The 23,926-nt window shown below is 40.7% G+C and overlaps 1 protein-coding gene across 1 annotated transcript in view; it reads left to right on the forward strand.

Annotated features, from left to right (window-relative positions):
• Positions 1-927: 927 nt before the first annotated feature.
• pds5b (PDS5 cohesin associated factor B) overlaps positions 928-23,926 on the forward strand; it is a 35,104-nt gene continuing 12,105 nt past the window's right edge. Inside the window, exons 1-12 of the mRNA XM_082549767.1 lie at positions 928-1,034; positions 11,976-12,103; positions 12,355-12,558; positions 12,860-12,946; positions 16,455-16,552; positions 17,346-17,472; positions 17,848-17,928; positions 18,448-18,588; positions 19,397-19,512; positions 20,645-20,739; positions 20,913-21,058; positions 21,351-21,502. Of these exons, the coding sequence (XP_082405893.1) occupies positions 11,996-12,103; positions 12,355-12,558; positions 12,860-12,946; positions 16,455-16,552; positions 17,346-17,472; positions 17,848-17,928; positions 18,448-18,588; positions 19,397-19,512; positions 20,645-20,739; positions 20,913-21,058; positions 21,351-21,502 (1,355 nt within the window). The 5' untranslated portion in view covers positions 928-1,034; positions 11,976-11,995. The remainder of the gene's footprint in view (positions 1,035-11,975; positions 12,104-12,354; positions 12,559-12,859; positions 12,947-16,454; positions 16,553-17,345; positions 17,473-17,847; positions 17,929-18,447; positions 18,589-19,396; positions 19,513-20,644; positions 20,740-20,912; positions 21,059-21,350; positions 21,503-23,926) is intronic.

Genomic DNA, 23,926 nt, shown 5'->3' on the forward strand with positions numbered 1-23,926 from the left:
AGCAAGCAGGAGATTAATGAGGCATGCAGTTACATCTTTATTTATTTATTTATTTTTAGTTGGACGTTATGTGAACTAGCTTGGCAAGAAGGTTGTATAACTTCAGTAATATTGCTTTTTTAGTAAAGCCACTGAAGTCAGAAAATCTATCATTTGAAAGCCAAAAATGTGTTAGACGTATTAAAAATGTGAATGAGTAGGTTAGCAAACAAAGGAAATTGAGAAATAAATACCCATGGGCATTGTCCCATAAATGCGATTTTTATTTTTAAAATGTCTGTGTGAATAAATGACTTTATATGGTATATATTCTAACAGTAGGGGTGCACTTAAAACGCCAGAAGGGCCATTCAGCAGCAACTATTTATATTTGTAATTCCAGTTTACACAGGATTAACGTAAATGCACCATTACTGTCATATTCATGCGATCATTTTCACGCACAAACCCCTTTAGTTGAATCATGGGTTGGTGGTGAGTTCAGGCTCTGTCGGAATCCTGGGTTTTCCGTTTGATATGCAAAACAGACAACAATGCCTTAAAGAATAGTGTCAAAACATTATCGTTTGGATGTTTAAAACTCTATTTTTAAAACTGTGGGATTAAATGTAATCTCTGTTTAAGAAGACTAATGTTTTATTTGGCAGGGTTCGTGTTGTATAGGCCTGTGCTAAATAAAATCCACTCTAAATTAATTTAGTGTGGGGTTTTTTTATTGCAAATTACCTGCTTTTATCTTTAAAGTGCGCTTCACGAGGACTGTTAGATATATTACAGGAACTTTATTTTATATGTGTTTGAATACTCGAAATCTTTTTGGAAATTTTTACGAACAAAAACTGAAAAAGACGCTCTGCGCGTCACGTGAAGGGCTCAGCAGAAGTACCCGAACTCGCCCTATAGGTGGCGCTACCCACCCATCGATGGTTTTTACCCACGGGCACTGAATCTATACATATTGGCGCCATTTTGGAGCTAGGAGGGGGAAGAGAGCTGCAGAGGAGGACACGATTTATCACAATTCACCGTAACAGGTAAGAAAATGCACAACGAAGCGAATCGTTTTGATTGAAAAGCAGCGATATTTTCGGACGTCGTTGCCACAGAGTCGATGTGATCCAGGATGTATCCGCGGAGCTCCCGGGTTTCCAGCGCTAAAAAAGGCGGAGCAGAGCCCGCCTCGCTTGCCTGTGTTCTCGGCAGCCTTGTCCGATTCACAGCGCTGGTTGACCTGGTCCTGCGGCGGAACAAAAAAATGGTTAGCTAGTAAAATAGTAGTCTGCTGACTGGGCTCCCCGCAGCACGAACAGACAGTGGGGGTCGGGTTGGTTGTGTGAGCGGGCTCGGGATATTGATATGGATATAACGGTAGTTAGCCGGTGTGTTTTGTTCGGTGCAGCGTTACTCTCAGTCCGCCCTCTGTCACTGAGATTGCTCTGCTGCTAACGCTAGCTCGGCACGCTAGTTTTTAGCGTGGATACTAGCGAGCTAACAGCAGCTAGATGGATTAGCCACAGTCAACATAACAGCAATAAGGCAGCCTGGCCTGAACACGCTGCTGTACCAATAACAATACCCTCTATTCACGAACAGCTTCCCGACTGTGTAATAAACTCACCCACGTGAAATCGGCCTTGAGAATAAATTATTAGCCTAACTCTGGTAGTGATCTCGTAGTATTTTCGTTGTGACGCTCATTATTGCGGGCTTTTAGTGAAAGGCGCATTACTTTTTTTTTGTTTCTTTAAATTGCAGAGACCTGATCCTCTAGCGGTAATTGTGTATTTAAGGCTTCTCGAGATTTTAAAGACTTTTACTTAACGAGTTTGCGCAACAATGAAAATATGAACACAAATAGAAGCTTTGGGGGTGAAAAAGTAGCGTGTGATCAAATAGGACATATTTATTTTTGCAGCTAAGTCGCTTCCAGAGAGCTGTAGGGCATCTGATGTGACCGCTATCAGTCTATATGTGTATATGAAAAATATAATCTCTGTATATGTTTTTAATTTTATTATTGCTATTGTTTTTAAATCGCTTCATCATCAGCATTGCGTTTTGATGAGCGGATTAAAGATTGTAAGCAGTCTAAAATATCTGATTACATGGCCATGAAACGCTGGGTTAGATATTTGTTTCATATGGATTTCTCTACACACACACACACACACACACACACACACACACACACACAAACACAAACAAAATAAATAAATTTTAAAAAAATCCTCTTAAAAATAACACAATTTAAAATCCCAAATAGGATTTTAATGTATTCATTCTTTGTGCGAATTGCAAATAAAATAATGCTACAGGCAGAACTCATTTATCAGGAGCTGCTTTGCACTTCTTCAAGAGATAATTTGGCCCTATTTAAAAAAATCAAATGCAGGCTGTGCTCCTTTAAGCATTAACTGAATTGTAAACTGAGCTCAATTATGTTTAGTCAAGCTCTTCCTCTTCAAAACCAAGATTTTCAGTTTGTTTCTCTTTGATGGTTGCCTTGTGGTGAATGGATACAGAGGAGTAATGATGTGTGTGCTGCCTAATACCCGTAGAGATGTGATTCAGCCTTCACTTGTCCATTTCATTTAATCTGAGGAAAAGCTCAACTCTTTGAAAGCGTTTCCCTTCTTCAGCCAGTTTCCATCGCTTTGTTTTTGTGAGAGTGCCCGTGCGGAGGTTGACGAGTTCGCCCTTAAAGCTGGCCGGTGTCCGGTTCCCTCTCTGTTTGCTGACATTCACCCTCATCCCTGTGATCACCCAAATGGGAGGGGGGTTAAAATCAAGGATGTCTCTGTCAGAGTTCGAATTAGGTTCGAAGAATGGAAAGTTCTCACATTTCTGCTGGCAGCTGCCTTTAAAAGACAAAAGTGGGAAGAGCATAAGCAACTAATGGGGGGCAGGAAAGGCTTTCGGTGGGGGGGATAAATGTGTTTTTACTGTGATAAACCAGTAATAAGCTGAAAGTAGCTCATGTTCAGGAGGTTGTGTATGGGACAGCTTGCTCCTTTGTGATTATTTAGTGCTGGTTCCCTGGTGGATGGTACCCACGCAGCCTCCCTAGGTTGAGAAATAATCTGCTGTGATTGGCTGCCAGAGCTCAACTGTGTATCAGTGTGGCAGAATGAGAGAGGGATGGACTCAAATTTGGCAGCAGCTGTGGGTGGAAAAGAAGGTCAGAATCAAGCAATCTGGCAGCTTGCCAATGTCCTGTGTGTGTGTCTGTGTGTTTTTGTAAAAGCTCAACTACAGCTACAGAAAACTGTTTGGTTGTGATTCATAACTAGGTTTTGGAGTCTGGTCTCTAAATCAAGCGCTTTTGTCAGACGGCAGACCCACTGACCGAGGCCGCTTCATAAATCAGTTTTTCTTTCGGGGTTAAAAGTAGCTGAAATTGAAGGAACAAACAGTTCAGTTGTGAGAGAAGAAAATAATCTGTTCATTTTTCAGGGCTTCTAATAGCTGCATATGTGCAGTGTTTTGTTTTTTTAATTGTATTTTGTTATGTAGTTGTATTGAATAAAACAACTACTTTTTTTTTTCTTAAGGAGCAGAAGGAGATAATATTAGAGCCAAGTAAAACAAAAAACATTTGGCTAAATTTCATGCTGCCTGGTCTGAACTGTGGATCGGGCAGCCTAACAAATGCCTGTCAGGGAAGCTGAAGTGAGCAGTTGGATGAGGAGGATCTCGGTTTGGCATTTTGTGCACTTTCCAAAGGAATCGTACAGATTTCCCCACTAAAAGGTACTTATCTGTTATGGTAAATGGACTGGTTCTTCTATGGTGCTTTTCTTTTCTACTTGAGCACTCAAAGTACTTTGTACAACTTTCCTCATTCACCCATTCACACTCATTTATATGAGCGTTTTTTTGTTGTTGTTGTTGTTTTTTACTAAGCTTAAATGCTTTCTGTCTAACACTTTGACACATTCACACTCCAATGAACGCATGAGAGAGCAACTTGTGGTTCAGTAGCTTGCTCAAGGATACTTTGGCATGCAGGCTGGAGCAGCCAGGGATCGAATCACCAACCTTCGAATTATATTGAAAGGTTATATTTTGAAAGCTCCAAGTAGGATACTGGGGTTTGTGAAATAAGTTTTTACTTTTGAGCAGACGTGATGCCTTTTTACAGAGAGATATTGCAGAGGTATTAATAGATATTATTGTAGGATCTTTACTTTACAATATAAAGTACCTGTTGTTGTAATTTGTTGCTATATAAATAACATTGAATTGAATAGAGATCTATATGCACGCATAACCACAGGATTGCAGAAACTAAGATTGGGATATGATCCCTTTTTTCAGAATACCCAACCGTAGTCTGGGTTTCTGCAGTCATATAGCAGTTTGTAACACCATGTCATGCACATTGCTTGACAGCTGTCTGTCATATTGGTGCTTGGTGAGTAATTCCTGGATGTTGCTGGTGGTTATTGGGTGAAATTGGTTACAAAGAAGAGATTTTTGCTGCACCAAAAATCTCTGCAAACGTGCTAGCCGAGCAGTAGTAAACTTGGAAAAAGTGTGAAGAAAACTGCATTTGCCTTCAGAGTAAAACTTGTTTCAGCACGACAGTCAGCAAGTTTTGCAAAGGCCTGGTTTGTACTTTGAAGGCAAACTGTCTCAGTTTTGGCAGTTTTCACATTATCACTGCTACTGGAGGAGTAGCTGGCGAGTGTTTGCAGACAAGCTGGCGTGTTCTGTGCATACTACGAGTGACAGCAGAATCAGCTAGGAACCAAAGCAGCATGGTGGTTTTCACCAGTTGTGGATACTAGAGCAGGGCGATATGGCCAAAAATATTTATCACGATATATATTTGAAAATTTGCGATAACGATATAACCGACGATATAATTGATGCGAGACAAAATACAACTCCACAACATTACTAGCGCAAAAAGACAACCTTCCATTTATTTTCACTTAAACAAGAAGCTGGTTTTTATGTACATTAAAGCTTTATAAAAATGTAACAGTGCAAATGCAAATTCCTTGCTGAAAGTTTAACCAAAAGGCATTTCCAGTAGAAATGGGCTGACATATCCTGAGCATAACCATGTATAATATCCACTGAAGTTAAAAAGAGGTGCTTTGCAACATTAAACTGCAGTGTGCAGTACGTATTTTTCGGACCATAAGGTGCACGGGATTATAAGGCACATTAAGCGAAACAAAGCAGTCAGATAAATCAAACTTTATTAAACTCATTCTTCTTGCTTCCTCCACTTCTGTACCATTGATTCATTAATGTTGAATTCTCTGGCAGCTGCTCTATTCCCATGTTGTTGCAGTCTATTAATGACTAACCTCGTATTGTGGATGGATTATCTCAGTTGTTCTCCTGACTGAAGTTTGGTCCGTTTACAACATCCTGCCATGCGATTGCATTTGTCTCTAACCATGAAGAACCTTCACGTTAACTTTTATAAGTGGAAAAGTGTTAGTGTTCGTCCTCCAGCTTCACTGTTTATGTTATGCTAACATAGCTGTGTCGCTAGCGATCACGTAGCACATCATTATATACCAGCTAGCCCAACTTCAGTAACCCTACAAACGTCACTGCTGTTTAGTTTCCTGTCTTCATTTATGTTGAAAGTGATAGCAGAACTGTACGTTTGATTTTTTTCAGAAATCTCTCAGTCAAAACATGCTATATCATGCTTGGGTAACTAGCGAAACTAGCGAGCTCACTTCCGCTAGCTTCCTGCTAACGTCTAACTCCATTAAATGTAATAACTTTAGTTTTCATGGATGCCTGGAAGTTAAACTTCATAGTTACACCTGGTAAAGCAGCAATGCTGATCGTTTTATTAAAGATGAAAGAATTTAGACAGTTTTTAACTCTAAGTGATGCTGCAGTGTTGTTTGACCTGAAGCATACGGAGTTTAGGACCCAGATTACTCCCAGATTTAAGAGCATCTTAGTCCAACAAATACGACAATAACAACGGCCGCTTGCATGTTCTGCAAAAAAATGTGCTTTGTCGTGTATCTGACGGACAAACACCAAACCAGTTCCACATCACGGAAGTTGCACCATTTTTACAAACCAATTCTGGTTCATCTGTTTCACTCAACAATCGGCCATGTGCGTATGAAAACAAAGGCACTGCGCATGCGCGTTTTACTCCCATTCTATCGCGATATTTCATTTTCCTATCGTTGCCTAACATTATACCGGTATTACCATGAACGGTATAATATGGCCCAGCCCTAGTGGATACTCCATTTTTCTTTCCTTCATGACCAGTGGTTGCCAGGTGATTGCAGACTGGTCTCTAGGCTTGTGTGACCTGACATTACACGTCCAAATTGCCAGTCAAGTTATCAGCATGTGCCTGCATATCCTGAATTGAAAGCACAGTAATTTGCTGCCCTAAGGTGAACTCACAATGGGTTTGAAGTGTGCCTCATGTGCCTTTAGCTGGTGTCCATATCTCTCTTTATGGACAGATTTTGTCAATAGGATAGCATCATAGTGTGGATGTGACAGTGAGCAAAATGAAGGCCAAGATCATTGGTGTGTCATTAAATCAGGTAACATTTTCACAACTACTAAGTGCACATGGGTTTTTTGCTATGTTAACATATCCTGAATACACCAGAGGCCTTTGCTATGAAGAAAGATTTGGATTGATCCAAGCACCGTCAAGCTTTTACCCAGTTTTCAGTGTGATCAGGTGATTAAGAGTCTAATTCTTAGTGGGGTGCATTGCAATGGTAAGTTATTCTGGAGATCTAACATGCTTACCTGACTTATTGAGATAATGGCCACCTTTGTATGACCGCTTAAGGGCTCATTATGGTTGCTGCAGTGGTCATTGTGCACACAAGTAGTGACGTCATCATTTATATCACCAGTGAGGGCGCACTGGGCTGGCTCCAGTATTCTCCTAAGCGGCAGAGGTGTCACCACTCATACAAAACCTCCACATCAGTGTTATTACTGGAGTACAAAAGTCTTTTGGGATTTTTTTTTGTCTTTCCAACGTCTCCCTTGGTATAATCTGGAAATCTTTTGCTCTGATGAATCATTAGATCATTATCATACACTCATTCCTTCAGTGTGTGGTGATGCCACAGATGCAAGGTTGCAAAAACTGAAAGCCCCATGATATGCATGAGGGCTGCTTGCTCCATGGCATGTGACGTTTCGGTGATGCTCTGTTTTTTTTGTTTGTTTTTTTTTCCGGGGCGGGGGGGGCTGCTTAAAGAGGTTGTACATCGGCATAGTAGTGCGGTGTGATGCCCTAACTGCTCTAAAGTATGGAACTCTAAAGCTTCCTCAGGGACAGCTACCTTGCCATGTTGACAAATCTATAAGCCACGTGATTGGACGGTCTGTCATCACATTCAAAAGGGCCCCATTAAACCTGAAAATGCAGAGAATCACAAATGTCACTGTCTAGGACTGAAAGCGACAGTGACTTTGTGTGAGGAGTTTAGGTGCGAGACAAACTGAAGCATACCCAGATCATTAAGCACAGTGTGAGTGCATGCCAGCGGGCGAGTCGGAAAGGGGCGGATACTTGGGCACGACACAAAGTAATCACATCCCCAAGTAGGGAGCTAAATTTCATTATGAGATGTGGGAGAGTCTGAGAAAATTAACAAACAAACTCCTCCACAGCGACGCACAACAGCGAGCAGCTAACACCTCTGCTGATTATCATAGCCGCCACTAAAGTTGCAGAGAAATATCAAGCTAGAACATCTAACCTGTGTGTGTTAACACTGACGCTTTTGCGGTGTGGTTTTTGTATATGACTCACAAAGGTAATCATTATCACTCGCTCTGAAACTTGATTGCATTATTTAAACCGCCATCTGATCTGATTTCATTACTGATGACTATGTGCAAGTTTGATTTTGATTCATTTTTATTTTAAATAACTAAAATTATAAGGAAATAATGAGATGTATGTAAATTATAATTGTATATAAAAGATGGCCCACCCGAGTTACATAGAGTCAAAGGAAGCGTCTTCAGATTGGTTGGTTTATTGTTGAGAAACCCATTATATGACTCTTTGAATACTGGCTCCTTTAGTCAATGTTTCTTTGGACAGCATAGCAAATTATAAATTGCTTCCTATTACATGTGATGCAACAATTTACCATCTTGCTATCCTGAGGGGACTTTATGTTCTGATGGTTCTCTGGAAATTGAATTGAATTGAAATGGGAAAAGTAAACGACTGCAAAATGAGTCTGTGCACTCACGATCTTCGGCTAAGTACCTACATTCACATTAATCTGCTTCATCTATTAAATATTTTTACATGTCTGCGTTGTTAGCTGTTTTTGTGAGTTTATGTTAACGGCTGACATGAAAATAGACCAAGACGTGAGTCTGGAGAAAATTACTGTTTTGGTTAATAGCAGCATTTCTGAGCTGTAACCGAGGAAAGCTGCCATGTCTTGGATTCTAGTTTCTAATATCAGGGTTTTGATATATTTAAACCAAGCAGCTCACTGGGCCTAAACATTGTGCAAAAGCTACAAGAGCTGCAGACATTTTGTTAGTTAATGTCAGCCTGCTGTTCTCTTTAAGCCACAACATGTTTTTAAAAAACAGCCTGCAAAGATTATAAAGAACAAGACAGATGTTATGACTTAGTACCCTTATTACCACTAATTAGGGTTGGCTAAATCATGCCAATGTACTCTCACATGTACACTTTTTTCTCTATAGCTATTAGTGTTGTCGTGGAGGGTAGAACAACAAGAACTGAGTGTCATGAAGTGCCCACAGGGGAGCACTGCAAAGCTAAATTAATGAGTCAGCGAGGTATGTCGAGCTTAAAGTTTGCATTCTCAACATTACAGATGACTGGCTTTTTGCCTAGCTAGAAAAACCTGGCCCAAAGCAGGTTACATTAAGAGTTGAAATAGTCTGGAGTACCATTTTTAAGTAATTGTGTCACAGGCTTCTGACTTTATTAGATAGGGGGCAGAAAAGGGGCAGCGAGGGCCATCAGCATTTTATATATGCAAACTGTTGGGTCATGTCATACTAATGCTGCAGAGGTTAAGTCACAAGTGATCAAAATGCAGCTCTTATTCACAGCGGTGCCCATGCATTCAGTTGGTTGCTCGTAGAGCTGGGCGATAGAACGATAACGATATGTATCGCGATAGAACTTTTTCTCGATAGAAAAATTAAAAAAAAAAAGAACAGCCAATCCAAATTACGTAGCGCAGAGCCGAACCAATCACAGCCGCAGCGTCACGTCACATGACTTGTTACGTACAGCACAAGTGCCAAGCCGCACATGTGTATTTGTTTGGGAAGCAGCCAGCCACCGTACCGCCGTGAAGGTATTTCGGCTATTTCAAGTCTGACAAAAAACAGAGTAGCGTGCACTGTAAATTGTGCCGAAAGCAAGTCTGGAAATACAATAAACTTTTCTCTAGATTTTTCTATGCGTTTGCACCTTTCGTCCACACGTAAACGGCGTTTTTGGTCACTGAAAACAAAGATTTTTAAAAACTCCGTTTTTGCATTTACTGTGGACTAGAAAAACGGAGAAAACGCAGCGTCAAAGGTGTGCGCATTTTTTTACGTCACACTGCGCCACGTTATTGTTTCGGTGAAATGAATTTCTACAATACTGTTACTGTCCCTCCACACATACAACTCGGTTCTGCTTCTATGCCCCAGCTTTGTTTACTTTTTCCCACCGTGGCTTCTAGACTTCTGATTGGCCAACATTTCTGCACGGTTAGGAATCTAGCTCCACCTGCTGCTTTGGCATGTTCATAAGGCAAGGCAAGGCAAATTTATTTGTATAGCACAATTCAACAACAAGGTGATTCAAAGTGCTTTACAGAGACATTAGAAACAAAAACAAATAAAAAGCATGATTTAAAATTGATTAAAACAAGCAAACAAACTAACTAACTAAACACGCACATTTCACACCTGTTCGCGCGATCTGAACCCTTATCGTAAGGGGAGCTACCAGTCCTTCTGTGGATAGCAGCGTTTTCCTTCATTTCTGCCTTTATGTGTGGACGGGATTATTTTTTAAAACGAAAACGGAAAATCTCCGTTTTCAAAAATACCCGTGTACGTGTGGACGTAGCCTCGGTCTCTGACTGGAAGCGCTAATTCGTCATTCGGCTTTTGTCAGACTAAAGTAACTGTTAAAACTGTTTGAAAAGCTCAGCTATACAACAAGGAGAGATTGAGAATTTCCTTTTAGTTCTCAGTTTATTTGATATTGACAAAAGTTAGTCAGTTTTGTCTGTTCTTCTGTAAAACAAACTAAGATTTATTTTTAGAATTAATATTTTGTTTCTAAGTGGAATTGACAATTTAGTCGTCTGTTTCGTTTGTTCTATTTTGAAACTTAAACGCTTTAGCGGCTGCCTTTTGTGTAGTTTGCAATATTTGCCTTTATTTATCTGAAAAAGTCTCATGTTCCTTAAGTACATCTACCCTGTTGAACTTATTATGGGAAATAAATATTTAAATAAAAACAAGCTGCTGATTATTTCACATTTTACTTGTGAGCAACGGCACATTTAAATCTTACAAATATAGTTATTTGGCTTATATCGTGATAGATATCGTTATCGCCTGAAATGAAAAAAATATATCGTGATATGAAAAAATCTTATATCGCCCAGCTCTAGTTGGCTTGTGATCCTAAAGAGCTGTCAAGTCTGTTTTTAAACTGCTGTAATGCCCACAAATGAGAAAATGAATCGGTTCATTTGAATCACCAAAACTTTTTAAATCTGTAAAATTAATTTTACTTTGATCTGACTAAAAACTAATTTGAGTTCAACCTTCTCTGTTATTAGACTGTGGTACCGTGTCAGAACTGAATGCACTGATGTTTAAATGCTTTAATTATAAAGCCTGAGAGCACTCAGAGTGCACCGGGTGGGGGGGGGGGGGGAATACAGATATCTGCTTAAAAGATTAACCGTTTTCTGCAGCTTTGCTCTTTTTCCATATTTGCCACTGTTAACTTCTGCAGTAACATTTTTTTTGTAGATCTCTATCACATGTTCCTCTGATAATGTCTCTGACTGAAGTAGGCTGCACTCAGTTAATCCATTTTGTGCAGAAGAAGAGTTAAATTATGCCTCTTTTTGTCTGAGAGCACACGGAGCCTGAAGCAGAAATCCCGGGTTAACAAAGAAAGCCGATAACCGCTTCTGTGATACCTGTTATCTCTGACTGGGATTTTGTTAAGCCAGCTAACACAAAGAAAGCCTAGCTATGTCAAAATGATTTCATAGTGCACCCCTCAGCTCATTCAAGCTCTTGGTATAGTCATAAACCTTAGCCGGGCTTTAGTTTGTCTGACAATTCAGGCTTTAGGTGAAGAGTAAATTCTTCTTACTGGGTGCACACATTTCTGTTGCTTTTAATGTCATTAATGGGGGGGAAAGCCACAGTGGGAATGGTTCATTTAGGTGTTTGAAAGGTGCCGCATGTATTATTATCTGGTTAAGAGCAGCTAAATTGGACGTCAAAGCACATTTTGTATCATGTGAATGCCCTAAAACGCAAACTGGGTGTAAATCCGTGAAATGCTTGTGGCTGCGGTAATGAAATGTGGAGCACAATGGTAGCAGAAGCTTACAAGGAAGGGAAAAAAAAAATCAGCCTTGCTCTCTGAATGCAGCAATTTCATCCTGGACACAGCTTGTAGGAAGCTATTGCTGCGCTGTGAATATCTCGCTGAATATTTCAGAGGTTGCTCTCTTTCAGGCTGCTTTAGAAGCTTTAAAGTAAAAGATTTCCTGTGGGTCTCAAGAAGTTAACATTGTGCCTTTTCATGCCCCCCCCCCCCCCCCCCCCCCCCAAAAAAATAAAATAAAATAAAATCAAGATTCAGCAAGTTTTCAAGGTTCTGGGGTTTGACTCTCTTCCTTTGCTCTCTGTCAAAATAGTATTGCCGCTCTTGTGTTTGTAATTAATGCTCTTGTGTCTCTCTGCAGGCAGTGAAGAGCTAAAGAGGATGGCTCACTCTAAAGCTCGAGCCACAGACGGGAAGGTGACCTACCCCCCGGGGGTCAAGGAGATCTCTGACAAAATCTCCAAGGAGGAAATGGTTCGAAGGCTCAAGGTCAGTGTCAGATTGGTCATTACTGCTTCAGTAGTAGTTTTAGGAGTCGTCTTCTATTGAGGAATATTGCTGATATATCAGTGAAAGAATAATCATCTTTTTAAAACAAAATGTTTCACTTTGCTTGGTGTACCTGAATAAACCCATTTTAAACCTCATTGTCTTGGAGTGATGATTGTTTTACCCCTTGCTCGGCCATTAACCTCGGGGACTTGCCTTCCCCCATTTAAAATGCCCCATCTCTTTTCTAGATGGTCGTCAAGACCTTCATGGACATGGACCAGGACTCTGAGGAAGAGAAGGAGCTCTACCTGAACCTGGCCCTCCACCTGGCCTCAGACTTCTTTCTCAAACACCCAGATAAAGATGTGCGTCTGTTGGTGGCCTGCTGTCTGGCAGACATATTCAGGATTTATGCCCCAGAGGCCCCTTACACTTCCCCAGACAAACTAAAGGTAGGGTGATTCATATTTTCTCGAAATGTCTTCACTCTGTCTTGTTAGAGTTACTGTTGTAATTAGACAACTCTGCTTTTGCTTCTCTAGAGGAATAATTTAATGCTAATTGGACAAATTGATATATTCAGTCAACAGGTGTACTTGAAATTCATTCAATGTGTGTCCTTTTATTAACAGTTTGAACATTTTCAATGTATTTCTATTTACTTTAGTGTAATTTTTTGATCATGCCTGAATTTTGCTTAGTAGAGCTGCTCACATGAAGGATTCACTGTATGCGTGTTTTTGTTTTGTCTAGGACATTTTCATGTTCATCACCAGACAACTGAAAGGCCTGGAGGACACTAAAAGCGCACAGTTCAACAGATACTTCTACCTGCTGGAGGTGCGTGACTGAGCTTTTGTGGCTAACGTGTAGCACTGGGGCTTTGGTCACAGTAAATTGAATTTGGTCCCAAGTAGTTTGATCAAAATACAGCGAGGAGTTTAATTTGAGCTTTTACAAAATTTGTGGTGTTGTGTTGTGCTGTGCTGTCCTGGCTCTTTAATTGCAACAGTGGAGTGTGTGGAGTTGTTTGTTGTGACATTAAATACCAAGAGGTGTACACCTGATTGCTACAATGGAGGCTTGTGCATCACAGAACTGTCAGGAACAGCCACTTGGATATTGGTTACTTCTTTTGCTGAAGGCTTTGCTCTGTGTGTGGATGCTATCTCTAAATGGCAGCAGAGATGCTTTTTTACAATAAAGTAGTATTTCTGATGTCTCTGAAAGGCATGTTAAAGTGCCACCGCATTCAGCATGCGTTGCATTGTGCAGGTAAAAGGTCAGCCGTGCACTGAGAAAGGATGGCTTCCTCTTTGCAATAGATTTCACTCAGCAACTCCTAGCAACCACTCTCTGTTTGGTCGGAGAGTACACCTTTTCCTTCCAACTTTGTGCGACTGAGGCCTAATGCATGTGTGCACTCCTGGTTGCATAATAAATGACTGTAGCTAACCGTATCTGAACTCCGTTTAAAGGATTAAAAAATGTACTGCGCCTTCAGAAAATTATTTATTTAAACTAAATTAGCCTTTAGCATTTTTGGAAGCTCTTTGAAGAATCTCGTTCTGATTTGATTTTTCCCTCGTTAATGGTTTGTTTTGTTTTTCGGTCTTCCTGCTTGTGTGGTTCATTGCGGTGTGTGTGTGCGTTTTTCATTAAATTATGAGTTTGTGCCAAGAAGCAATTTCCCCACAAATTGAAAGAGACAAACTGCTTTTAATTGCAAGTCATTGTCTTTTGTATGCAACGTAATGATTATTAGGATTGTAATTAAAGCTGCAGTTCTAACTGTGGCATGAAGACGAGGGAAATCTTGCCATTTTTATTCTTCTTTTTTTTATGATTATTGTTAATACAGCAACAGTGAAGTCCAAATGATCTGTTGTGGGAGTGTGTAATACAGAGTTTTAATAGCTGGAACTACACCTATTGAATTTTGGGGGAGGGGCAAGGGTTGTACATGCTTAAACTAAGCACAAGTGTTCATGATGGTCGTGAGAGATATCGTTTACCTGGGTAATGTTTTTGCTCGAAATTTAGCCTTGAAGCACTTCAACAACCTGCACAAATACTGCCATGTGATGAAATCGGAAAATATTGTCTTCCTGAGATGTTGTGACTTGGCTCAGTCTTTTTAACCAAATGCTTAAAGCCCTGCTTTGCCACCATGTAGCTGCATCAGTAATTTTCATCCACTGTTTGCTCTTACTGTCATATGGAGCGCAGCTAGTGAGTGCTCCAGTGAAGCTCAGTGGAGTTGTCTGTTTACCTTTGGGTCACATGTCACCAGCTGTTAGTATCTCCTCCTCTGTAGACTGCTGGTACTCGGCGGTGTGTTTTAGCCTCAAGCAGTGAAACAACTTCAATGTTCCACCTTCAGAGGGAACAGTATTCTTGCATATTTTACAAAGTATTGTGCATTGTTGAGCTTTCTTTTTAGGTACTGGATCAGAGGCTGACACACAACTCTCGCTTTCAGACGTGCCTGGGCTTATTGTGTTGTAAAATGCACTAGGAAACATAAACACATGGCAATGATTTGACATTTTTATATCACTACAAATATCTCTACCTTACTATAACAGATGGTTTGATATGGCACAGGCCTAATTTATGAACTGATTCAAATTTGATGGTCAAGATCACTGTGAGCTCATCTCAGCCTTATATTAAGCAGTTCTGATGAAGAAGTAATCTTCCTGCAGTAGAGTCGGCTCACACTAACTTCAAAGCAGGCCAAGTTCATACTAACTAGCTTTAAAGAATATATGTTATCCTTACAAAGCATGCGGTGGATATGTAAAACATATCAGTGGAGAGTGGGAGTAGTGGAAAAGGTCACTTTTAAGCATGTTAAGTGGGTGGCTTAATGAAGAACTTGAATTGCTTTTTCAACTGCAAAGGTTTTAATTGTGCTAACAGCACACAGAGTAGTTGTTGGCTTTGGAAGAACAATTTCTCACTCTTTCTCAACATTTGCTTTCTCCACTGTCGTGCTATCTCAGTGCTTTCTGCTGTGTGTATCAGAGCAAGCCAGATCCAGAGCCATGCAGCCCTAATACACTGAAGCCCTTGCACTGGCCAGTATTGATATACTTTATCATTAAACTTGGTCACTGCCCTGAAATACTGTTTCCTCTGGTGTCTTTTGTCCTTACCTGTTGGGACTGAGTGCGAGTTTTATTTTAGTGTCCAATTTCAGTCCTCTTAAGAGGCGGCTGGTGCCTGGTCACGGTGTCACAGCTGAATACCCTCAGGCTTATTTTAAAAAACAAGACTGAATGTTACCTGGAAATGATTGCATTTATAGCTGTTGGTTTTTTGTTTGTTGGTTTTTTCCCTCTTGTTTAGCAAGTTCCATTAGCATAAGATTGCATGCATTACTGTACCCGGTACAGTAGGCACTTCTAAAGCAGTCAGACTTGCTGCAACTTATTGTTTCAAGATTGCTTTATTTGTAAGTCTCTCGTACTTGTTGGTGTTTGCCTGCTTATGTTAAACTACAATTTTGCATGTATTGCATCAAGATGCATTTCCATTAAATGTTGTAAAGCAATATGAGTTTTGACAACAACTGCAAATGTGTTGGATTGACAGTAGCAGTAGCCTTCCATAGAGGAGGATTCTACCAGCTACATGATAAGGACAGGTGGATTGGACCCTACAGTCTGTTAATCTATGCAGCTCCTGTAGATGTTATATACAGGTGGCCCAGTACTTTTGTCCATACAGTGTATATTTATGGATTAATGATAAGTGGCACAATATTTTTTGTTTGTACAGCCTATTAGGTTTTGGAACCTGCATAATATTTTAGTACCCAACCCTAGCACCCACTTAGCACCAACCTCCAGCTCAACCCAGTCAGAAAATGGGAAGTGAACTTAATGGGAGACACTTATTGGAGCGTTGAACTGTTAAAGGGCTTCAGAGGTTGGTGGAGACCAGAAATGAAGGTAAACCAGTTACAGCAGATTGCTGCTCCTCCTTGAGCCTGGTTCTCTCAGGATTTTTTTTTTCCCTTCCCACTGCCAAGTGCTTGCTCAAAGGGTGCTCTTTGATTGTTGGGCTTTATCTCTGTGATACAATTTAAAGCATTTTGAGAAGACCGCTGCTGTGATTTGGTGCTAGATAAATACAATTGAATTAAAGGGGGAAGGAGCATTCAGCAGGTAGACGCATGCACACTTCACTGAGCTGCTGCTCGTTCATAAGAGCTGAATTTTGTCACCATATCAACTTTGAAGCCTATAAGTGTTTTAACCACTTGACAAGAAAACACAGCTGTGCTGCATGAATATTTTCATATATATCTTGTCGCCTCTTTTTCTTTTTTTCCCCCCAGAACATCGCATGGGTGAAATCCTACAACATTTGCTTTGAGCTTGAAGACAGCAACGAGATTTTCACCCAGCTCTACAGAACTCTCTTCCAGGTCATCAAGTGAGTCCCTATTTATAAGTCACAACCAACCACCTCGGTTTTCATGGTGTATTGCATGTGAGTCTGTGCCCAGATTTTTATTTTTTCTAATTCCTTCCTTAATTTTTTTTTTTTTTTGCCTTCCTGCAGTCCTGACAGCACTAAGCTGCTGTGATTCAAACATCTGAAAATTGTCTTTGCTGCTGCATCGTAAAAATGCACAGTAGCGGTACAGTTGTTTCTAAGTGATTGCCCTCTCGCCTCTCTTCTTTTTTCTTCTAAACCCCCACCTCTCAATTTTACTGTGCTGAACACAACCTCCAGGGCTAAATTCTGCAGTACAGAATCTGGCTCTTTGCCACTGGAAAGATTGTGGTTGTCTGTGTCAAGGTTGTGCCAACACGGTGCTTAATTCTTTTTATTTTCTTTTTACTGCATTGAAAGAATCTAAAGAAGCCTGCTTTCCATTTAAAATATTCTCAGTGATCCAGCAGGTGTTGGTGAGATGGTGTTAGTATGTGTGGAAGTGGTGTTTCCAGAGAGTGCCACATAATGAGACTGGTAATGCTTGGTACTGTTAAGGAAGACAGTCAATCAGATTTAACTTTAGCTAATAAGCTTTGCTGCCCTGCTGTAGTGCAGATCATTATGAGCAGGTTTACCCACCCTTTGTGTGAGCGGTGCATTTTCAAAGACGCATAGTGTTTTGTTTGAGAGGAAGGTTACTTTTTGAAATGAGAGGTCCTGTCAGAAAAACAAGTCACATCAGTTATACAAAGAGTCCGTCCTTAATCTTTGTGCATTGTTTCCCTAGCAATGGGCACAACCAGAAAGTGCACATGCATATGGTGGATCTGATGAGCTCCATCATCTGTGAGGGAGACACCGTATCGCAGGAGCTGCTGGACACCGTGTTGGTCAATCTAGTGCCAGCGCACAAGGTATGTCGGGTGAAGTGCAGATGCGCATCTGTTTAACTGTCTCAGTAACGCGCTCGTAGTACCGCCACAAGAGATGATCCAAGTAGAACCGGCTCAGTAAAGGAAAACCTTAAAAAATAAATTGAAATGTTCACTAGACAGAGGCCAGTATGATTTTCCATCCTGTCTAATTCAGTGAGACCCCTGCAGGTGGGAAGAGGTAAAGCAGCTTAAGCACTGGTCCACAAGAATAAGTGGACATCTGCTCCCGAACTATCCAAATGGCATTCAGACAAGAGATGATGGACTACACCCTCGTCTTTCACAGCCACATCTCTGAACATTGCTGTGATTTGCTGTTTTATTCACCAATTTGTTTTTGTTGTTGTTATCCAGAATTTGAATAAACAAGCATATGACCTGGCCAAAGCTCTGCTGAAGAGGACTGCCCAGGCTATTGAACCCTACATCACCAATGTAAGATGAAATCTTTGACACTCTTATTTATAGTGCTGTTTTAATCCTTTACTTCATTTTACACAGGAGACATAGTCATATTTAAAGCTGTTAACAGTCATAACACTCAAAAGTGATACATTCAGAGGTGTAACTGTGGCTCTGAAGTCGGTGGCGTGTAGTGTGATATGAAGAATGTGATATTAACTCTACTTAAAGCACAGCCTGCCATGCTTGAAATGTTTCTGTGCTGTAGGAGTTTCATATCTGTGCTAATGAAGCTAAGAGATATGGTGAACATTACGGCAAACTTCTAATGCCTCCTAATCCACGTGGTTTACACGTCCTTGGTTAAAATACCGAATCCCTCCCACCTTCAATAGCTGTTCTGTGATGGATCTCAGATACGTAAGATGATTTATGGTCTTGCACACACGTACTTACTCCTCTCTCCGCTAACGCAGTCCGAGTTTGAGTCGTGCGATCATGTAGGAGTTTCATCAGTAATCGTTACTCCTCCTGCTCTGTCGTCTGCATCAGTTTTTCAACCAGGTGCTGATGCTGGGAAAGACCTCAGTCAGCGATCTGTCCGAGCACGTTTTTGACCTCATCTTGGAGCTTTACAACATAGACAGCCACCTGCTGCTCTCAGTGCTGCCGCAGCTGGAGTTCAAGCTCAAGGTATAGGGGAAAAAATCCACATTTATCTATTTATTTTATCTTTGTCTGTGTAGTTGTTTTGCATAATATTATGATGTTTACAAGAATTTAATATTTTTAAAGCAGTTGCATTGTGATGTTAGCAGTAGTTTTAGATTAAGCAGCAATACTTCAATAAGTATTGATATTATAACTACAGTCAAACTGCAAAAGCCTTAAGTCTTGTAGCCATTACACACAGAACTGCACATTTTCACTTTCTCTGCAGGTTTGTTGATTCATATTAGAAAGATAAAGCAGTCAGCCAGTCAGCATAATGTTGCCTCTGCAGTGTCTCATAAAGGCATCCCGCTGATGGATAACGCTCATTAACTGTTCATGGGGAGTGAGGATCACTGCTGTCTCCTCAAAATAATAGCTGTGATAAAATCTCTCTGCTTTAGACCAGAACCCCTCTCGCTCTCTTTCTCTCTCTCTCTCGCTCTCTCTCTCTTTCTGATGCTTGCTCCCCCTTTGCCTTTCTCTCACTCACGCTCGTTTCATCTTTTTATCTCTCACTCTTTCTTTCCTCTTTCCTCCCCCTATTGCACTTTTGTCTTTCTTTCATGCTCACCCCTTTCCTCTTCCTTCCTCGTCTCCCTTTGTCTTGCTTCTGATTTGCAAACAAGATTGATACCAAAGAAAGTACTGCCATTGTCTGTTATGAAAACGGTAATGTTTCCCGTGTAGTTAATGTAAATGACTTGGCACCTCGTTCCAATCGACTCAGCCGATTTTGGTGCATCATTTCTCTCCCCATCTCTTTGTCTTTCCCCGCTCGTCTCTGCAGAGTAATGATAATGATGAGAGGCTGCAGGTGGTGAAGCTGCTGGCTAAGATGTTTGGAGCCAAGGACTCTGAGTTGGCTGCGCAGAACAAACCACTCTGGCAGTGTTACCTGGGCAGGTGGGATTCAGTGTTGTGGATCTGACAAATGTCTCTATAATTGCGATTTGATTGATAACTTTGCTTTCAAAGAGACAAAAGAATCATCTTTTCTTTTTTAGCTTGCATTTAGTATCAATTGGTTGGTTCACTTTTGGATTAATACTATATTTTAAACCATATTAAAACTAAATATATTTTCTTTTTGTTGTGGTTACACTGGATTCTTCACTTTATTATTACTACATAAATGCCACACAAATCCTGTGTGATAAAACACAGCGAACTGTTTGCCATAGGCCGGAGAGATGATCAAAACAAAGACAGATGGAGAATCGGGTGTGAGCACGAGGCCGTAGATAATTAAAATAAATGAGAAAAATAGAACTGTGCTTGTCTTTAATGTACGCGTGTCATGGTGTTGCATTGAACAGTCGTACAATTGTATTATAAAATCAAGTCTTGCAAAGAACAAAGGGAAGAGTTGAGAATACTTCCTGCAGCTGATCAAGCAGTTTTCAGGTGTGGAATTGTGGGTGAACTGGCCCTTTAATGGCTCATAGATAATACTATGTATTAAAGTAGAGTAGATGAGAGCACAGGATGGAAACAAACGTTAGCAGTAGACTGCTTACATGCAGCGTATCTACAGTTTCCTGCTCTTACCATGAGAAATAAAATAGAATCTACTGGGTTCTCTTATATCAGGGTGTGTGTGACACTGAGCACGTCACACACCAGAAGTGTGAGTTTTTTCACCTTAATATATCTCTTAAACCCATTGGGAGAGTCTGGTGAAGCCTGTCTGTAGACGGTTAAACAGATTACATGTTGTTGTTAATCCACAAAGAGAGTCTGGGCTGTAATTTGTATCTCATTAGTTTTACAGGGTTCGACCCTGTCAAGTGCAGCTTAGCTAGTTTATCTGGCTTAGAGTTAGACTTATTCGGCCCCAATATACCTGAATTTTACTGCGTGTCCAAAATATGTGGGAGGGTTTGGCGGGAGTCATGTGACAGAGTGTAATATAAAGTGAGCTTGTTGATGTATGTTGTGTACCCACATGAGACGCCGTCTTCTTAGAGCTATGTTCATGTACGAGCCACCTTTTAAAGTCGCCGACATTAACGTCCGTTTCTTTTATCAAAAAAAGGTTTAATGACATCCACGTGCCTATCAGATTGGAGTGTGTCAAATTCGCCAGTCACTGTCTCATGAACCACCCAGACCTGGCCAAAGACCTTACAGGTAAAAACACACGGACACTTTCGTGCTTTTGTGTGCTGAGAACTGCATGTGCGTGAAGGCCGCTCGAGTGTGTGCTCGACGTCAAATGAGAAGCAGCTGCCTGGTGCTTTCTTTGCGTTCGAGGTAGCCAGTCCTCTCACGTCCCACTCATTTGTTCCTGTTTCCTTCCCCAGAATACTTGAGGGTCAGATCACATGACCCAGAGGAGGCTATTCGCCATGATGTCATTGTCTCTATAGTAACTGCTGCCAAGAAGGATTTGTCTCTAGTCAATGATGCACTGCTCAATTATGTAAAGGAGAGGACTTTGGACAAGAGAGTAAGTCATGTTTTTTAAATCCTGGTCAATAATGATGATGATGTTGTTATTATTAGTATTATTTTATTGTTGATGTATCAGATTGTTTCAGATATAGTTACACTGTTGTTGTTTGTTTTGGGTTTATTGATCTAATAGTGAGATTTATAATTTGATTATTAATATTTTTGTTGGTACACGTTTGGCTTAAATGGCAGTAAACAGTCACATCAGCCGCTGCACCTGCCCGTTGAATATTTTATTTTCTAACTAGTAGTTTCATTGAAACGTTTTCTTTTTAATTTGCCGTCAGTGGCGCGTGCGTAAGGAGGCCATGATGGGCCTTGCATCGATCTACAGGAAGTACTCGCTGCAGGGAGAAGGCGGGAGGGAGGCCTCAAAACAGATTTCCTGGATCAAAGACAAGCTGCTGCACATCTACTACCAGAACAGCATTGATGACAGGTTTGTGTGCATGTTTTTCTGTTGGCTACAGTTCAAAATGTATTCATTTAGTACCTGGGAGTTTAACTTTTTAACCTTTTGTGTGATTGCAGAGGAAAAAGCTGGTAGTGGTGCATTTCAGAGTCTTAATTTACTGTGATGAACAATTCCTGCTCTGTGCATAACTAACTGAATGTAGAAAATGAGCTCTAATAAGTTTTTTCCCAGCAGAAACATTAAAATCTGTCTTTAATATCCACCTTTCTCTGCACTGCATTTATCAGTGCGGTGTCATAGCTGTATGGAGGAAGAGAGACTGGTTCTGTCACCCTGCCGAGGCTCATAATGTAGAGCAGTCCCAAATATTTTTGTAAGCAAGTTGTGTGCGTGGGACTTTTTATTATTCTTTGAGCAGCATTCCTTTGATGGTGTGTGATTGTTTCTCCATCTCTCCACCTACACTTACTCAACATGGAAACCATCATTCTGCAAAATGTCACCAGCTGAATTAGAAGTAGATTAGATGATACGAGGCAAACTGAGATGGGTTTTTAAAGCCTAAATTGAGTAAAAGAAAAGGGAGAGGAAGAGAACGAGGCGTCGGACTCGAATCTCAGTGGACTTTCTGTGGGTGTAGGTGATCTCTGCTGCTGTGGAGTCACTCAGCTGCTGGCAGGAAAGTGCCCGATGTGGTCGGAGTGTATGCATGTGTGTTGTGTGAACAGCAGGGTAGCTTTACTTGTGTTGGTTCAGCAGTTTCCCCTTGAAAAGCTCTAAAACTTCAGCACATAAAGGCTGAAAAGGGTTTTTTGTTGTTGTCGTTGTTGTTGTGACGAGTGTTGACATTTGAGCTTATGTTTGAATTAATTAATTTACATATCAGTGAGGTGTGTGATGGTGGTGCAGCACCATGAGGGCTGAGAGACAGTGACAGAAGGCTGATCTTAAGTGGGAGTAGGTGGAAGACACCCTGGAGAGGTGGAGGTATGATGTGGAGTAAAGAGGAATGAAAGTCAATAGAAGGAAGTCAGAATACTCGTGTGTGAATGAGAGGGAGGCAGGAAGTGTGTTTAAGCGAGTGAGTTTAAATATGTGCGGTCAGTAGAGCTGGGCGATATGAGATTTTTTTCATATCACGATATGTTTTTTTCATTTCAGGCGATAACGATATCTATCACGATATAAGCCAAATAACTATATTTGTAAGATTTAAATGTGCCGTTGCTCACAAGTAAAATGTGAAATAATCAGCAGCTTGTTTTTATTTAAATATTTATTTCCCATAATAAGTTCAACAGGGTAGATGTACTTAAGGAACATGAGACTTTTTCAGATAAATAAAGGCAAATATTGCAAACTACACAAAAGGCAGCCGCTAAAGCGTTTAAGTTTCAAAATAGAACAAACGAAACAGACGACTAAATTGTCAATTCCACTTAGAAACAAAATATTAATTCTAAAAATAAATCTTAGTTTGTTTTACAGAAGAACAGACAAAACTGACTAACTTTTGTCAATATCAAATAAACTGAGAACTAAAAGGAAATTCTCAATCTCTCCTTGTTGTATAGCTGAGCTTTTCAAACAGTTTTAACAGTTACTTTAGTCTGACAAAAGCCGAATGACGAATTAGCGCTTCCAGTCAGAGACTGAGGCTACATCCACACGTACACGGGTGTTTTTGAAAACGGAGATTTTCCATTTTCGTTTTAAAAAATAATCCCGTCCACACATAAAGGCAGAAATGAAGGAAAACGCTGCTATGAACATGCCAAAGCAGCAGGTGGCGCTAGATTCCTAACCGTGCAGAAATGTTGGCCAATCAGAAGTCTAGAAGCCTCGGTGGGAAAAAGTAAACAAAGCTGGGGCATAGAAGCAGAACCGAGTCGTATGTGTGGAGGGACAGTAACTGTGTGTATATGTAAGCATTTAAACACTGCAGAGAGTAGAATTAACAGTATTGTAGAAATTCATTTCACCGAAACAATAACGTGGTGCACAGTGTGACGCGTGCACCAGTTTATTGTATTTCCAGACTTGCTTTCGGCACAATTTACAGTGCACGCTACTCTGTTTTTTGTCAGACTTGAAATAGCCGAAATACCTTCACACTACGGAGCTTCTTTGGCTCTTCCGTTCGACAATCTCTCCGGCATTGGAACCATCATCTGTTTTCTCTTCGGTCACGCTCGGTTGATTTTTCTAGTCGGCACACTCATTTCCTCCATTACGCGCTGGCTCCATTACCCGCTGGCTGCTTCCCAAACAAACACACGTGCGGCTTGGCACTTGTGCTGTACGTAACAAGTCACGCGACGTGACGCTGCGGCTGTGATTGGTTCGGCTCTGCGCTACTTAATTTGGATTGGCTGACTTTTTTTTTTTTTTTTTTTAAGAGGACAAGAGCGGCGAGGTCTATCGCGATAGCTTAATTTCTCTATCGAG

This window comes from Aulonocara stuartgranti (assembly GCF_965226115.1).
Source record: "Aulonocara stuartgranti genome assembly, chromosome: 10".
In the NCBI taxonomy this organism is placed as follows: Eukaryota; Metazoa; Chordata; class Actinopteri; order Cichliformes; family Cichlidae; genus Aulonocara; species Aulonocara stuartgranti.